We start from the raw sequence: 19159 nt of genomic DNA, 5'->3' as shown, positions 1-19159 counted from the left end.
TAAGCCTAAAGTGCAAGGACATTGACACACTGCATTAACACACAAGATGCAATTAATTTCCCTAATTGTATCTAAATGGGGCATATCATTTGCATCTAGCAATGTACTCTATTAATAACTTTTCTCATGGAAAACTATGAAAGCATGACATCTTGTGAATTCTTGAGAAAAATCTAAACTGATTTTCTACTGGCGTTTGATTATCGTCACCTATATCACACGCTATGTCATGTTATTTACATTGTAATTACATCACTGCCATATACTGTATCGTATAAAATGTACTGTTATATTTGCAATGACCCATAGTATTTTAGAATCCGGTCGAAGTTTCTCTTGGGCGTTATATTTCACATTAATATGAATATGTATGCTGGGTCACAAAAACACGTTTTTAATGTAAATTCGTGATGGCATGAAAAACATACTGTAGAAACAGATGTGTTAGAAGTATTTTATATTCAGAAGCAGATGTGTTAGAAGTATTTTATGTTCAGAAGCAGATGTGTTAGAAGTATTTTTGTATAGAAACAGATGTGTTAGAAGTATTTTATGTTTAGAAGCAGATATGTTAGAAGTATTTTATGTTCAGAAGCAGATGTGTTAGAAGTATTTTTGTATAGAAACAGATGTGTTAGAAGTATTTTTGTCGAGAGCCACACTGTGCCACATACAACAGTTCAAAGTAACTGTTTCTGGGTGCTTGTGCATTCTATTCTTACATACATGCCATCAACATTACATTAGTGTTTTTTGCGGGGTTGTACAATACATGCATGGATAGCTTACAGCCGTTCATTTATTGCCCTTGGATGGATTTGATCACCCCTGGACTATAATCCCTCGAGAGCAGAGTCTTTGCAAATAAAAGTCAGGCGCTTACATTTGAGTAAGTCATTGACCCCGATTTATTCACTTCAAGGCTAACCACTGAAAACCACTGTTGTGAACAGAGTAGTGTCACATGACTCTCTGACTACAAATGGCTTTCAGAAACCCAGTGTTCCGTGGTACTTGATTGGTTGATGAATTCACCTGCATCTGAATCCCGGGAGAAATGCTTTCGTATTTACCAGAGATTGTTATTCTTAAACGGTTGTGCCTCAGCGCTGTGCGACCTAATGCTGTTTTCCTTGCATGACTGAGCTATCCAAAGAAAGATAGACACAGTAAGACTGAGGTCAATTAAACGCCACTTTATTCACTGGTTTTATGCAGCTGTTGAAATGTTGCTGCTTTCTAGTGGCAGGCAGCTAAGTACTGTGAATGTGGATCCTGTGGCTGACACTGTTAAAACAAACATGTGACAATGCTATGAAATAAACGGAGAAGCTTCCGGTGTAGCCTCCACTGTGGCTCAGTTGGTAGGGTTAGCATTGTGCTAATAACAGCTTAGGTTGTGGGTTTGATTCCCGCTGGGACCATATATATATACTGAAAAATGTATGCACGCACTGCAATGTAAGTCGTTTTGGATAAAAGCATCAGCTAAATGGTGTATATTAGTTAGTTGTTTTGCGTGAGGGACCCTGTGTGTCTGTGCCTAGGGCCCCTGTGTGTCTGTGCCTAGGGACCCTGTGTGTCTGTGCCTAGGGGAACTCTCTGACACACACACACACACACACACACACACACATACACACCCACACCCACACGCACGCATGCACACACTCTCGTGCACACGCACACACACACACACACACACACACATGCGCACACACATGCGCACACACACACACGCACAAACACACATACACACATGCACACACTCTTGTGCACAGACACATACACACGCACACACATGCATGCATGCAGACACTCTCGTGCACACACACACACGTACACGCATGCACGCACACACTCTTGTGCACACGTACACACACGTACGCTGGCACTTACGCATGCACACACGCACACACACGCACACACAGACATCATGATCCAAATAGTGTAAATGAAGCCCCCGGCATCTGTGCCATCTCCCCTGGGACCCCTGAGAGGGTCAGAGCCTCCTCACGTGGAGCCATTCTCCCCCTGACATCTGCCACAGTCAACCTCTGACAACGACAGCGGAACAATGTATATGAGGACAAAACCACTTGAGCTCTGCTCTCTCTGCATCCCGGCTTTCAGACCGGAGATTTCATGCATCCAATGACTGGAACACACCTCCTCTCTCTCTCTCTCTCTCTCTCTCCGCTCAGGATTAGGAGAAGGAGGAGAAGATGATGACAGAACTCATTACTACTCCCTCAGCATCTCACTAGCATCTAGCTGTGGATTTGTTTTTGGTAAATGATTATGTCACAATCAAACCATTCACAGAAAACAAGGGGGAATGTGCTTACCTCTGCTGTATTGTAGTGTCTGCTGTGACATTGCCACTGACTGTTACAAGCCTGGACTGGGCAGAGAGAGGGGAGGGGAGGGCGGGGGGAGGAGGAGGGGGGGGGAGGAGGGGGGAGTGTGTGTTTAAGGGAGAGTGTTAAAGCGTGAAAGCTTAAGAGTCAGACCAGGTGCAAGTAGCTGTGACAGGCCTAGAGTGTACAGTCACCCTGCTACTTTAATGTGCACTGGAGAGTGTCTGCTGCCTAGAGAGATATAGTATGTTGTAAAAGAATTTAAAAAAAAAATAATAATAATAATTTGCATTAACTGTAAACTTGAGGAATTAACGCTTCTACATTTACGCATTACGTTTTTCACTGAATGTTTTTTTTAGCTTCTGTTTTGAAATGTGCTGCTGGTAGGGGCCAGAGTGGGAGAGGGAGGCAGTTGATGGTAAATGGACCGCACTTACATAGCGCCTTATTCCAAAGCACATTACAACGGCCTCTCATTCACCCGTTCACACACACATTCACACACACATTCACACACCGATGACGGCCAAGCTACCGTGCAAGGCGCCGGCCAGCCCGCTCATTGGGAGCAACTTGGGGTTCAGCCAGTGTCTTGCCCAAGGACACCTCGACACGTGGCCAGCCGGGGTTCACAAACCCCGATCTGCCGACCTTGCCTGATCAGACGCCGGCTCTACCTCCCGCGCCACAGCCGCCCCCGAATGTGAAGTTGAAACGGAGTCTCTGGCAAGGGCACTGGTTTGAGGCCCATCGTAGTAACAAAACATAAATTCTCCATAAATTCTCTCTCCAGGGGCCCCTTCACCCTTTCCCCCCCTTCCCTGCGCTCAATTAGCTCTGATTTCATTATTTATTTATTGTATATTTAAAGGCAACCAACACTGGAAAAAGTGTAATAAAATGTACAGTGGTGGGGGATTAGGAGCAGCGCTTTAATCTCATGCTTCTGATAATACTGCACGGGCTGATTGATTAGTTTTTCAGCAAGCTTATGTCAGAAAAACCTAATCCGTCTTTGGATTGTGCCAGCCTTGTAAGGTTTTTCGCTCCGGCACTTTATCACGGCGGCGAATTACAGAGCTGCTGGGAAGTGATAAGGCCCCTTGCCGCATTCACAGGCCCTTTCCCTCTGGACAATACAAACGCTGTTTATATTCTTCACAAACCCGCTTTAGCCTGGTCTTCACATCAACCTCTCACAGGATTTGCCTTTTTGAGAGAGAGGGAAGAACTTTTAGTCTCCATGAATGCCACAGAAGCCTGAACCGGGAGAGAGAGAGAGGGGGAGGGAGGGAGGGAGGGAGGGAGAGAGAGAGAGAGAGGGAGACACAGAGAGACAGAGAGAGATAGAGAGAGTGAGAGAAAGAGAGAGAGACAGAGAGAGAGAGAGTGAGAGAGAGAGAGAGAGAGAGCGAGAGAGAGAGGGAGGGAGGGAGGGAGGGAGGGAGGGAGGGAGGGAAGGATGGAGGGAGGGAGGGAGAGAGAGAGAGGGAGAGACAGAGAGATAGAGATTTGGGGGGGGGTTTAGTAAATGGTAGTCTGGCTAGAAAGCTAAAATGTCTTCTCTGGAACTGATTAAATGTGGATTTGAGTGAGTTTGTCTGTAAATACGAGAGATGCTCTGGATTTCAGGAATCATTCTGGAGCTTATTTCGGTGCTGATGTGTATCTGGGCTCATATTGGGGTCACATTCTGTAGCCCGAAGGCTCCGCTGGGTAATCCCTCATAAACAATACTGTCTGTCTGTGACATTTGCGGTCCTCAGACCATATAATGTATTTTGTCTCCTCCACCAAAGCCTGTCGTCTTATAGTGTGACATCTCGCAAAGGCATTTTTGAACAACAGCCTCCGGACACAGGACAGTGGTAGTGAAGTCCAAATGATAAAACCTAAACGTCTGTTCCTAGGAGCAAAGGACTGATGAAAATGTGCATTCGGGCAGTGAAACTGACAGCATTGTCTCTGATGATCTGATTCCGCGTCTTTTAGCCTCTCCGCTAACACCACAGTAGCCTATGTGTGGCGCTAACATGCACATGCACACATGCGCTAACCAACTCGAGGTCTCCAATTGGATCTCCACTTCTACACCGTCAATATGACATAGCACAGGATAGATAGCGGGATAACAGTGCAGAACCCACATTTTAGGGAGCCGCATGCTGTCATGGCCACGCCCACGTCCGTGGCGTAGGAGCCCTAGCTAGGCCCACGCTACGCTACAAAGTCCTGCACCCTTTTTATAAGGTACCAGAAATAGCCATCGAGTCTTAACGATCTGAATTAGATCTTGCTGTGCTGTGCGTTTGAGAGTGGTAGTCCTTGACCTTTAGGTCAGGGTCTTTTTTTTAATACAGTCTTGGGGCTGTTCATATGAACATATAAACTGTATAGTCCTGAGGTAGAGTATAGTCCTGAGGTAGAGTATAAGACCTGAGTATAAGACCTGAGGTAGAGTATAAGACCTGAGTATAAGACCTGAGTATAAGACCTGAGTATAAGACCTGAGGTAGAGTATAAGACCTGAGTATAAGACCTGAGTATAAGACCTGAGGTAGAGTATAAGACCTGAGGTAGAGTATAAGTCCTGAGTATAAGACCTGAGGTAGAGTATTAGGCCTGAGGTAGAGGGTGAGGTCTGAGGTAGAGGGTGAGGCAACGCAGGCTTCACAGCTGCGCGGCGTTGTCATCAGCTCTCGGCCGGGCGAGACAGATGCTGCAGAGCGACGTTACACGGACGATGGTTTTGGCTCGTTCACAAATGCACTCCTCCTGGTGTCCATTACTCAGGGCCCTGCTCTGCAGGAGCACAGCCAACAGCGTCTAGACTGCACTTCACAATGTGACGCTGCCCGCTGTCCAATTCATCAGAATCCGCTCACAGACACACAGTCGTACACACGTACGCACATGCACACATGCACACAGACATACATACACACAGACACACATGCACACATACACACATGCACACAGACACACAGACACTCATACACACGTACACACAGACACACATGCACACAGACACACAGTCATACATACAGACACGCAGACACACAGACATACATACACACAGACACACAGACATACAGACACACAGACATACAGACACACAGACACATAGACACACAGACACACATACACACAGACAGACAGACAGACACACAGACACACAGTCATACACACAGACACACATGCACACAGACACACAGTCATACACACAGACACACAGACACTCATACACACAGACATACAGACACACAGACATACACACAGACACACAGACATACATACACACATACACACAGACACACAGACGCACATACACAAAGACACCCAGACATACACACAGACACACATACATGCAGACACACAGACACAGTCATACACACAGACACGCAGACATACATACACACATACACACAGACACACAGACGCACATACACACAGACACCCAGACATACACACAGACACACATACATGCAGACACACAGACACAGTCATACACACAGACACGCAGACATACACACATACACGCAGACAGACAGACACACATACACACACAGACATACATACACACAGACACACAGACACACATACACACAGACACACATACACACATACACACAGACATACATACACACAGACACACAGACACCCAGACATACATACACACAGACATACAGACACACATACACACAGACACATAGACACACAGACACAGCCATACACACAGACATACAGACACACATACACACAGACACATAGACACACAGACACAGCCATACACACAGACATACAGACACACATACACACAGACACATAGACACACAGACACAGCCATACACACAGACACACAGACACTATCTGTGGGTCTGATCTAGATGATGATACATCTATCATAACTACATCTATGATCCACCAATGTCATCACGTTCAACCATGTGATTAACCAGCTCAGTGGCCTTGCGGTTAGAGTGTCCGCCCTGAGATTGGGAGGTTGTGAGTTCAGATGCCTCAGGCACTCAGCATTAAGGGTTGGATTGGGGGGGTAAGACCCTGTGACATACCAGCGTCATGTCCAGGGGGGTGTACTTGTACATCAAGCCGCCTCACGCTACGGAAACAGGAGAAACAGGAGAAACAGGCTCCTCTGCCCTATGGGCCATTAAACTCAAGAACCATCAGTTCTCAAGGCTACTTTATGTGTGGAACAGGAATACAGGGGCGGCTGGGGCGCAGGAGGTAGAGCTGCCGTCTAATGATCACAAGGTTGGCAGATCGGTTCAAGCCCCGGCTGGCCACAGGTCAAAGTGTCCTTGGGCAAGACACTGAACCCCAAATTGCTTCCAGTGAGCGGGGCCGGCGCCTTGCATGGTAGCTTGCTGCCATTGGTGTGTGAATGTGTGTGTGAATGGGTGAATGAGAGGCAGTTGTAAAGCGCTTTGGATAAAGGCGCTATATAAGTGCAGTCCATTTACCATAGGAACATTTCTTCTTGTTATATAAAATAACGATCTGTAAGGAATATTCATATACTGTACTGTTCATACGGTAGACTCAACCTCTTGCTCCCTATTTGAAACAACACCAAAAGTATGGATCCAACCCTGCAAGGCATGCCTGATTGTATTGATATTTCTCTGTATACTCTCCCAATGTGACCTTTATTCTGAGGGGGTCTGCTATTGATGTGGGGGGACATTCAAACACCTTGATTGGCTGCAGAATTAGATCTACAATCCATAATTGTGGTAGGGGGATACTCAGGTACTTGATGGTTCATATCTCTACTTCATACCTCTACTCGACTTTTGGTTTGACTTAAGTAATTACCACCTGGTGTTTGGGCAGGGAAATCACAATACACGTCAGGGATTTGTAAAATGATTGACCCTTTTAATTAAATGGGTATTGCTTCCTTCTACAAGATGAGACCTGGCAGCTTTAGAATAAGCATAATAAATCTCTCCTGATTATTCCCTGTTTTCATTTTTCTCCTCAGCATCTTTTGAGGGGTTCTCTTTCAGCTTGTCATTTCCTGCCTAACAAAGTCCTGTCAGCTCCCCTCAGTCTGTGCATATTTCTTGTGAAGTACCTGTCTTCACTACAGGAGAGAAAAATGGAAGTGATGCCTCTTCTTTCTCATTCATTTTTTTGTGTTCTTCAAAGAGAACTGTCTCTTCCGAATCAGTCAAGGTGCAATCTGCTCAGAGGGAAAGGAGCATTTTCTCTGTCAAGTTTGGCTTATCCATTAGGATGAACGTAGAGCAAATCAATGAAAAACCATGAAAACATTTGAATACGGCACCGTGTTTAGGTTCAACTTTGAAGAGAACAAAAAGAAAATGAAATTGCAGTTGTCAAAAAGACATTGTCTTGTGAGGAATGCTTGCCTTGAGATAAAAAAAAGAAAAAAAGAAAAAGAAAATAGTAGGTTTAAAGTGAGGGAGATAAAAACAACAGCATAAAACCTTCGTATTCTACCAACAACTTTCTGGACAGTTATGTACTGCTTTGATTTGGTTTGTTTAGGATCCCCATTAGCTTATGCAAAGCATCAGCTACTCATCTTGGGATCCACACAGAACAAGAAATCATCACAAAATCATATAACAAAGGACAAAAACTTCAACATACACAACGTCATAAAACATATAACAAAGGAGGACAAAACAGCATCAACATACATAGCAACAAATGAAAAAAAAAAGAAAAGAAAAAAAGAAAACAGCTTGCTGGTGCCGTGCAACTGGACACAACGTCCGATCTCGCTCAGGGGAGAGCAAAAATAAACTAGATAATTCCCCCCCAAAACTATCGTTTTTTATAATTCCCTTCAATCCTACCTATCAGCGGTAATGGGGTTGGATGGTGTCAGAAGTGAGTGTGGGAGGGGATGCCAGCCGTGTAAGGGGATTATGAAAGTGATGATGCGTTGAAAGGTAACACCTGCAGGAGGTTGGAGTGTTCCGAGAGCTCTGCTGCTGTCAGATCTGCCAGGAGAGGAGATAACACAAGTATCCCAGATTACCTCACCTGACGGCTCGCTGGCAGACTTCCGCCAGACACGGGGCGAGTTGTTAGCGCCTTCGCTAACACGTCCTCCCGGTGTACAGTACCATTCAGTACCAGCCAGTATCAGTACCATTCAGTACCAGTCAGTACCATTCAGTACCATTCAGTACCAGTCAGTACCATTCAGTACCATTCAGTACCAGTCAGTACCATTCAGTACCAGTCAGTACCATTCAGTACCATTCAGTACCAGTCAGTATCAGTACCATTCAGTACCAGTCAGTATCATTCAGTACCATTCAGTATCAGTACCATTCAGTACCACTCAGTACCATTCAGTACCATTCAGTACCATTCAGTACCAGTCAGTACCAGTCAGTCCCAGTCAGTCCCAGTCAGTCCCAGTCAGTACCAGTCAGTACCTTTCAGTACCATTCAGTCGAATGGGAAAGTGTGTCCAAACTTTTGACTGGTACTGGTACGAGAAAAAACGTCCTGGTCGGCATGTTTAAGATCACATGTTTAAGATCCCACCCTTGGGGCCGTTTTAGCTAATGTCCCAACAAGTAAAATAAGGTCAGGTCCAGGTCAAGTTGCGTCCATGCTATCCCTATCCAGCACAGCTGAGTACTGGACTAGAGATATTAAGCAGGGCTTAATAGTTGCAGTCACAACACACTATGATATCCTCAACACGAAATATCGCTTGAAATAAATGACTCAGTCTCGAGCTAGAATTCCGATAAAATGACTGAACCCAAATGATCATGATATGCCTGGGTATAGCGTGGTGAAGCCCTTGGAAGCTGTTTAAAAAAAAAAGCGATTAAAACAGAATACAATACAGCACTGAGCGTCGAGTGGGCGTAAATATAGGAAATCCAAAGCAGCAGACACTAAAGGACTCTATTTTCAGCCTGTGCAGAACTGGCGCGTCCAAACGCAGGCGTATTGGCGGTTTGTGTCGGTGGTAAACTGGTGAAAATAGCACAGCACTGGAGTGCTACCTCGCCTGTGCTTAGGTAGGTAGAGCTGATAGACGCTTGTTGTTCACGACAATGAGCAGGTCAGTGCAGCCTTTGAAAATAGCACTTGGCGTGTGAGCGGTGTAGCATGCCAGGTAATCGCAGGGTCCCCAGTTCGATTCCGGCCGTCAACATATCCTGCATGTCATCCCCTCCTCTCTCTTACCCATCCTTTCTGTCAATCTCTAGGGTTAGGGTTAGTGTTAGTGTTAGGGTTAGGGTTAGAGTTAGAAGCATGCCTTAACACAGCAGCACCCAGGGTTAGTGGTAGTAGCGTGCGGCCGTACCACCTTGTCAAGCCTGATCTCGTCAGATCTCAGAAGCTAAGCAGGGCTGGGCCTGGTTAGTAACCTGGATGGGAGTCCAAAAAGGGTGAAAGCCTGGTTGCCGTGGCACATATATGTGGCTTGGGGTTGGCATGTTCCCCCCATGTCCACTAGGGGTCTCCTTCACCCCACATGGAAAGACATGCCAAAGTGAACACCCGTCCCTGACCACGATGGTGAAGAACGCTACTTGGTCCCCGGGGCGCCGGGCGTCGGTTCAAGCCGCGCCAAAAGGGCGACCGCTGCCCCTGGCTGCCAGTGGAGGAATGGCAGCCCGGATGGGTTACAAAGGCAGAGGACAATTTCCACCTGGCGACCCGCCGAAGATAGTGCATGTGCTTGTGTTTGTGTGTGTGTTCACCTAAAAAACTTGCATGTGTGTGATCAGAGTGCAAAACTGCCGTGTGTGGCCATTAAAAGACCATCAAGGTCCGATTTCTCTAAACACAGCACCCCATACCACCCAACCCTGTGGTAGTAGCATGCCTTAACACAGCACCCCATACCACCCAACCCTGTGGTAGTGCCGACATGCCTTAACACAGAATACAACACAGTATTCATACACACACAGAGGCAGCATCAGAGAGCCTGCATACAGTAGTCTCACTGCAGCAGAGCGGTCCAGTGATATGCTAGGTTGTTTATGCTAATCGTCTCCATCATCAGAATGATTGGTTGTGTTTCAGAGACGACCTTATTTGGGTCTGTCTCCTCCACGTCATCATCAGTTGTGTGTAGTTTTCTTTCGAAAAATGTGAATACATTTCCGTGTTGTTGAAAATCAATGACATCACTAGTCAACTAACACAGCTTGTTTTGTGAGCCTGCTAACAATGTAAAGTAGTGTTCTAGTTAACTAGGTAGCAGTGGGAGATTACTCACCGAGTCCATTGTGTTTTAGTATTTTGGCTTGACTAGCGAGTTTGTGTTGTGATTCTCAACAACGTTGAAACGTACTTCCGTGTTTCAGTCTGAGTCGGCTAAATATCTCAAATGTAAATGTAAACGTCAGTATTCACCAGACATGGCAGTGTATGCAGCAGTGGCAAGGTCCTCTGTGGACCTCAGTTGGTAGAGCATGGCGCTAACAACGATTAGGTTGAGGGTTCGATTCCCGCTGGGACCATATATTCTAAACAAAAAAAAAAGTATACTACACTCACTGCAATGTAGGTCGCTTTGGATAAGAGCGTCAGCTAAAGGGCATATATGAGCAGTGTGTTTAGCAGCGCTTCAGACGCTGGCATTTGCTTGACAAATCCCGCGTCAAGTGCCTGCTTGGAAAATATCAAGCCATCTGATATGGATTTTTTGTGATCGAATAGGTCATTCTACGTCAACCTCGGTAATGACCTGTGCTTATCTATTAATTATTAAGAGCAAGTATCCACACACCAAATCCATGCCGTTGTAGATACTCCACCCGGCCTCGGCATTCTTAAAGGCCTAATGATGCATTAAGAGGGACCCGGTCAGTTCCTTTACAGCTTGATCCATCCGTAACACTTTGGAGCGAAGCGTAAGTCCTTACAGTCTGAGAGGGATGTGAGCGAAGCGTAAGTCCTTACAGTCTGAGAGGGATGTGCTTTGGCGTAAGTCCTTACAGTCTGAGAGGGATGTGCTTTGGCCTATCACTCACATGGGGGTCAGGTGGTTCTGGCACCAGGGATTATATGGCAGTAAATATGCCAGACGCACACACACCCCCCACACACACGCCCCAACCCCAACCACCACCAACCCTGTGATCAGCAGCACATCTCACTGCTGTGATCACACACACCTACATGCATACACGTGTGCATACACACACACACACACACACACACCTACACGCATACATGTGTGCATACACACACACACACACACACACACACACACACTCAAGCATACATATAAAAAACACACACACACACACCCTCGCACACACACACTCGCACACACACACACACACACACACACACACACACCTACACGCATACACGTGTGCATACAAACACACACTCAAACATACATATAAAAACACACACCCCCACACACGCCCCAACCCCAGCCACCACCGACCCTGTGATCAGCAGCATCTCACTGCTGTGCTCCTCCTCTCTGCTGAGAGCGCCGGCCTCCTCCTCCACCGCTGATTAAGAGTGATGTCTCCTGAGCGTGAGGCTGTTCCAGCCATCAGAGCAGCAATCTATTCTTCAGGAGCGTGTAGACTCAGGCCCCCAGCCGCCCCGAGGCCTCCAGGGCTCTCTCTCCTGGAACCGGCTCTCTGTGTGAATTATTACAAATGAAATGCCCTGTAACGTTGAGGGAGAAGGAGAGACGGAGATGGGGGGGAGGGTGTGTGTGTGTGTGTGTGTGTGTGTGTGTGTGTGTGTGTGTGCGTGTGTGTGTGTGTGTGTGCGTGTGTGTGTGCGTGCGTGCGTGCGTGCGTGCGTGTGTGTGTGTGTGTGTGAAAGGATAGGCTTAATGTGAATGGAACAGCTTGTCATGTTTGATGCTTGGAAACAAGCAGCAGCGGCGGCAGCTTTGCTAGAACCTGAGAGTCTGGTGGTCCAGGGTGGTGGATGAGGCTCAGTTAGCCCTGGTGAGCTGCCACCATTTAATACCACTGCCCCCCCCCCCCCCCCCCCCCCTTCCAACATTTTACTTAGAACACAGACATTAACTTAATGAAGCCTCAGACACAGAAAATTAGCAGGGAAATGAATTGCACCACCAAAGTGAGGTCAATTTGCACAGATAAATCCATGAAGAACAGGCGGAGTGCATCGTCGGAAAAACGCTCGGCTCGCTCCGATGAGCAGGTTAATTGCTCATTTCTGTTTACTGCGAGGACGACGTTTGAAGCTCTCCTCTACATAACCGCAACTATGGAAATAGAACAATAGGCTTTATTTTTTTTAGCTCACTATAAAACATTTAAAAATATAAAGAGGAGAAAATAGTGGTGCGTGACGATAGAAGAAACAAACAGACTCATGACAAAACAAAACGCAGTCGATGACCAGGAGACGCGTTGCTGTTGTCAAAAAAATAAATAAAAGAAAGAAAGCGAGACAGGTGAAGGAGAGAAGGATCAGATCTCAGCAACACAGACATCCACCCAGGGCCTCTGCGGTAGCTCTGTACCCCGAGGCGGAGACCCCGTCACCGCGCAGCCGATCCTGCTCCCCCCGCTTCCCTGGCAAAAACGCATTTTTAACGGCTGTCCTCACAGACGATCCGGCAGCCCAGATGTCACTGACTTCTTAATAACTTTCTAGAGGCTAGTTCTGGTCACTGTGGCAATTACCTTTATGTCAAGCTCTAAAAGATATGTCTACCCACGGGACCGGCAGTCAGCCGCCTCCATAATGCTCATTACAAATGAATGTCCGGGGCTGATTCATCCTGACTATTGTGTGACTCTTATCTCTGGTACTGTCATTACGGGAACATAGCTGCGTTCTACCTGCACCATCAACCCCCTCGGACGGCAGTGGAGACGCTTGGTAGCCTGCTGCATCACAGATGATTACATCACAAAGGGTCTCATGATAGTGACTTTGATATCTTGACATGGTAGTAGGCCTAGTGGTGGTTGTAGGTTCTTATGAAAAAAAAGAAAATCATCACAGCAAAAGAGCAAATCACAGGATACTATGAGACAGTCAGATAATGTTTGTAGTTAATCGCTGTGCCTTGTAATGTGGAACACCCCCCCCCCCCCCTTGTTTTAAACTTAATACGTTTTGGAGAGTTATTATCATAATACTGTCTGTTTAAAGCCAAGTTGCCCTGAATTGCCTCTGGCATAGCAGCTCTGATTAAGCAATCTTAATTAAGCTATTGTGTGTTCCCCTTCATCAGTCCTTGCCTCGCGATTCGTTTTTCACATCCCACTTTGAAGTATAAATCAACGTATAGTCCTTCCGATCCACTGTTCAGAGGCAAACATTTAAATATTCACAGATACACATAACACACTGCACACCAGTGTCAGGTAGAAAGCCGAGAAGTGTGTGTGTGTGTGTGTGTGTGTTGTCACAGCGATTTCCTCGCTTGCATATCATACTTAAACTCTTTTCTCATTCCCGTTATAATAATAATCTTGTACAAACTTCACCTGAGGCTTTCACAAATAATGTGAGATACTTAGAAAACGGAAATAGAGAAATTAATAATACACTGACTCTTCTACAGCGCACAAGTTAATATTCCTAGTTATGTTAATAGGAAAACAGTCACACAGACACATTACCTGTACAAACATAACCCATTATCATTAGTTAAATGTCGCATTATTTGACTTCACATACGTGAATGTATCCAAATGACAATATGAATATGAATTCAGCTAGATAGTGATCTTTTTTTTCTTTTTATGAAATGTCTATGAATTAGACTGGCTATTGAGTGACATTGTTATAGACTCTCCTCATTCAATCTTGTTTATGTGAAGGAATTGTCTTAATTAAACACCAGGGGGAGTGATAGATGGGCCGGGGCCGCCATCCGTGGGAGACTCATCGATTTCACATTACAAGTAGAGAGCTCTCACGTGGCCATGCTGTTATGTACTGTTAGCAACATCACCATGCTGTTATGTACTGTTAGCAACATCTCCATGCTGTTATGTACTGTTAACAACATCACCATGCTGTTATATACTGTTAGCAACATCTCCATGCTGTTATGTACTGTTAACAACATCACCATGCTGTTATATACTGTTAACAACATCTCCATGCTGTTATGTACTGTTAACAACATCTCCATGCTGTTATGTACTGTTAACAACATCTCCATGCTGTTATATACTGTTAGCAACATCACCATGCTGTTATGTACTGTTAACAACATCACCATGCTGTTATGTACTGTTAACAACATCACCATGCTGTTATATACTGTTAACAACATCTCCATGCTGTTATGTACTGTTAACAACATCACCATGCTGTTATATACTGTTAACAACATCTCCATGCTGTTATGTACTGTTAGCAACATCACCATGCTGTTATGTACTGTTAACAACATCACCATGCTGTTATGTACTGTTAGCAACATCACCATGCTGTTATGTACTGTTAACAACATCTCCATGCTGTTATGTACTGTTAGCAACATCACCATGCTGTTATGTACTGTTAACAACATCACCATGCTGTTATGTACTATTAACAACATCTCCATGCTGTTATGTACTGTTAGCAACATCACCATGCTGTTATGTACTGTTAACAACATCACCATGCTGTTATACTGTTAGCAACATCACCATGCTGTTATGTACTGTTAGCAACATCTCCATGCTGTTATGTACTGTTAACAACATCTCCATGCTGTTATGTACTGTTAACAACATCTCCATGCTGTTATATACTGTTAGCAACATCACCATGCTGTTATGTACTGTTAACAACATCTCCATGCTGTTATGTACTGTTAACAACATCTCCATGCTGTTATGTATTGTTAACAACATCTCCATGCTGTTATATACTGTTAGCAACATCACCATGCTGTTATGTACTGTTAACAACATCACCATGCTGTTATGTACTGTTAACAACATCTCCATGCTGTTATGTACTGTTAGCAACATCTCCATGCTGTTATGTACTGTTAACAACATCTCCATGCTGTTATATACTGTTAACAACATCTCCATGCTGTTATATACTGTTAGCAACATCACCATGCTGTTATGTACTGTTAACAACATCTCCATGCTGTTATGTACTGTTAACAACATCTCCATGCTGTTATGTACTGTTAACAACATCACCATGCTGTTATGTACTGTTAACAACATCTCCATGCTGTTATGTACTGTTAGCAACATCTCCATGCTGTTATGTACTGTTAACAACATATCCATGCTGTTATATACTGTTAACAACATCTCCATGCTGTTATATACTGTTAGCAACATCACCATGCTGTTATGTACTGTTAACAACATCTCCATGCTGTTATGTACTGTTAACAACATCTCCATGCTGTTATATACTGTTAGCAACATCTCCATGCTGTTATATACTGTTAACAACATCACCATGCTGTTATATACTGTTAACAACATCACCATGCAGTTATGTACTGTTAGCAACATCTCCATGCTGTTATGTACTGTTAACAACATCACCATGCTGTTATGTACTGTTAACAACATCACCATGGTGTTATGTACTGTTAACAACATCACCATGCTGTTATATACTGTTTATTAACAACATTTCTTAAGGTGTGCCTGGTGTGAATTTGATGTTGTCTAACACATCAACAGCATTAATTTCAAATGATGAGTGACATGTGATACGATGTTTTTAATCATTCAATATTTACAGTTTACATTGCATGTACGTATATACACTGTATATAATAATAATAATAACAACTTTTTATTTGTATAGCGCTTTTCGTTCCAAGCGTTGCAGCTCATAGTCATCAACATCATTATATAATCATTATTTAATTATTTAGAAATTTAAAGGCAATATTAAAAAGATGGGTTTTTAGTCTTGACTTGAACATATTTGCTGAGGTTGCATCCCTAATGTAGACTAGCAGTGCATTCCACAATTTGGGTGCATAAAATGAGAATGCAGCCTCACCAAATCTCTTCTTTTGTACATGTGGTACACAGAGAAAACCAGCGTCAGAAGACCTGAGAGCTCTATTGGGCTGTTATATAATATACACTATCGATAAATAGGTACAGTTATGCAATAAAAAAAAAAGAAGCCGTATAATGCAGTAACCAATAAGCCAGCGTGAAAGGTGGGGGTAATGGAGGTAGCCTGGTGTAGTTTGTTAACTGTGTACCCATATGCTTCAATTAAGCTTACAGCAAAACGAAAATTATAATTAGGTTGAAAATCTGTACAGATTTCAAACAGCCCCGACTCAGAGCCGCCACATCTGCTCCCACCAATGACCCCTAGAACCAGGCTCCGGGGGAAGCAAGCGCTAGCTACTAATTACTACTAAAACTAGTTAAAATCGTATTGCCGTGAATTATTAAAGTTTTATCTGAAGTGGACCAGGAATCCATCCTGAAGAAACAGGACTGTGAGCTAGACGGGACCGCTGCTGAGTGTTATGTCTGGTTTACTGGATTAGAGGACTTTTTTAGTTTATTCGACCAATTTAACGTTGTTAAGTACATCTTCAGTATGTCTTCATTATAATTGTCTGCTTTCCTTTTGACTGCATGGTTGCACAGATCAGAGTGTAGTGAGAATAGAGAGAAAATATGGCTTAATTGTGTTATTGTTTTATTACATGTTGTGGCTCTTATGCACGAGTAGTTACACCGTAATTACCCTGCTGATGACATTGTAACGACACGTCGTGACAAGGAGCATGGTGATTATTATGAAGCAGTGCTATGAACAATGCAGAACACTGTCGTTCCTGTAATAATTACCGTCGAACAACAACAGGAATAGGAGCTGTGAAAGTGTTGACTCTATTGTTGTCATTCTCCTATGATATAATATCAACACATTTCTTGACACATCAAACCAGACAATTCTTACTTTAAGGCTAACAAACGTCTGGCAAAAAGAGGCTGAGGCCCATGGGCATAGGAAGGTGTGCCCCTCTCTGTTCAATGGGGTAATTTGGGGACAAGCAAGTATTGGTAATGGTATTTTTTTTTAGATTAGATTAGATTCAACCTTTTTGTCATTGCAACAAAATGTATTTTTTGCTCTAGGCCATAGTCTGCCTTTCTGGACAGTGTTTCTGACTAACAAGGTTCAAGAGCACCGCAGGGAACGTTCCAGAATGTACCTTATTTGTGTCCCTCCTAAAGACCTCCTCATCCCCACTTCCCCACTGTACAGTTTCTCTACTATAAATAAATAAAATAAAAAATAAATATATTATATATATACTGTATATATACTGTATATACTATATATATATAGTCTTCGTTCTTCTAGCATTGTAACTGCCAATGGTCCCTGGTCATAACATTGATTACTTTTTCTTACGAAGACTGATGGAAAGATGATTAAACATAAAATGTTCATTTAAAAAATCACTTAAAATATATCGGTTGTAAGTCGCTTTGGATAAAGGTCGTCTGCTAAATGCCAAAAATGTACATGTACACCTTCTGTTTTACTGCCCTTGACAATTATGCAACAATTTGTTTGTTTTAGTTTGAGTTGACCTCCTCTGACCTCTGACCTCTCCCTCCTCCTCCTCTGTTCCCTCTGAAGGTCTCATGCAGGAAGGTGCACGGCCCGGTGACGGAGCTCATCGAGTGGGGGGAGAGCGAGAGCGAGCAGAAGTTCTCCCCCACGGGGGCCAGCCCGCGCATCCTGAACCCCCTGCGGCTGTTCGCCAGGGGCTCCCCGGGGGGGCTCAGCAAGGACAGCATGAGGGGGGGGGGGGAAATGCCATATGTGGAGAACATGGACGACTTCTGGGATTGGTTATCTAACCAGACAGATGTTCATCTTCACCAGGGCCAGGCCAGAACTAAGCGCAGGCCCATTGTAAAGACCGGGAAGTTCAAAAAGATGTTCGGCTGGGGCGACTTCCACTCCAACATCAAGACGGTGAAGCTCAACCTCCTCATCACGGGCAAGATCGTGGACCACGGCAACGGCACGTTCAGCGTCTACTTCCGCCACAACTCCACCGGGCTGGGCAACGTGTCGGTGAGCCTGGTGCCCCCCTCCAAGGTGGTGGAGTTCGAGGCGGCGCAGCAGTCCACGCTGGAGACCAAAGACTCCAAGGCGTTCAACTGCCGCATCGAGTACGAAAAGACGGACCGCAACAAGAAGACTGCGCTGTGCAGCTTCGACCCGTCCAAGGTGTGCTACCAGGAGCAGACCCAGAGCCACGTGTCATGGCTGTGCTCCAAGCCCTTCAAGGTCATATGCATCTACATAGCCTTTTACAGCGTGGACTACAAACTGGTGCAGAAGGTATGCCCGGACTACAACTACCATAGTGAAACACCCTACTCCTCCACTGGGTGATATCTCTATCTAAGTTCGGGGTGGGGGGGGGGGGGTAGCATGTGTACCCTGTCTCCCACCCATGGACCACCTCCTCCCATTTTAGAGTTAGTAAGACCAAGACCAACGCCCCGGGTTGGAACCCTCTCTCTGTGACATCATCAACCTCCACGTGTTCTCTGTAAATCACCGGCAATTAAGGAGCGCGTCCAGATGTTTTGTGTTAGGGTAGACCATAGGCGTTTGTGTGTGTGTGTTCACAGGTGTGCCAGTAGGCCTGTACAGCAACGTTAACGTCAAATCATTGAGTCTCAGAAACAAACTGAGAATAGGAAGTTCCAATCAGCTTTTTGTTTGTTGTTGTGGATGTTGTTGATGTTGTTGTTGTTGTTATTGCTTATATTTCTTATGTGTAGCGTAGAACTTGTTAGGACTGTTTGGGTAAAATGATA

At 44.8% G+C, this 19159-nt stretch overlaps 1 protein-coding gene across 1 annotated transcript in view; it reads left to right on the top strand.

Annotated features, from left to right (window-relative positions):
* The window catches only part of LOC308161431 (hyccin 2-like), a gene marked incomplete at both ends in the record, with an annotated part of 115613 nt that extends 96885 nt beyond the window's left edge, over window positions 1-18728 (top strand). The window contains one exon of the mRNA XM_080535449.1: window positions 18216-18728. Within this exon, the coding sequence (XP_080391575.1) occupies window positions 18216-18728 (513 nt within the window). The remainder of the gene's footprint in view (window positions 1-18215) is intronic.
* Between the last annotated feature and the right edge of the window lie 431 nt (window positions 18729-19159).

This window comes from Nansenia antarctica (assembly GCF_963989245.1).
Source record: "Nansenia antarctica genome assembly, chromosome: 7".
NCBI classification, from domain to species: Eukaryota; Metazoa; Chordata; class Actinopteri; order Argentiniformes; family Microstomatidae; genus Nansenia; species Nansenia antarctica.
This window is presented reverse-complemented; position numbering and strand designations above follow the sequence as displayed.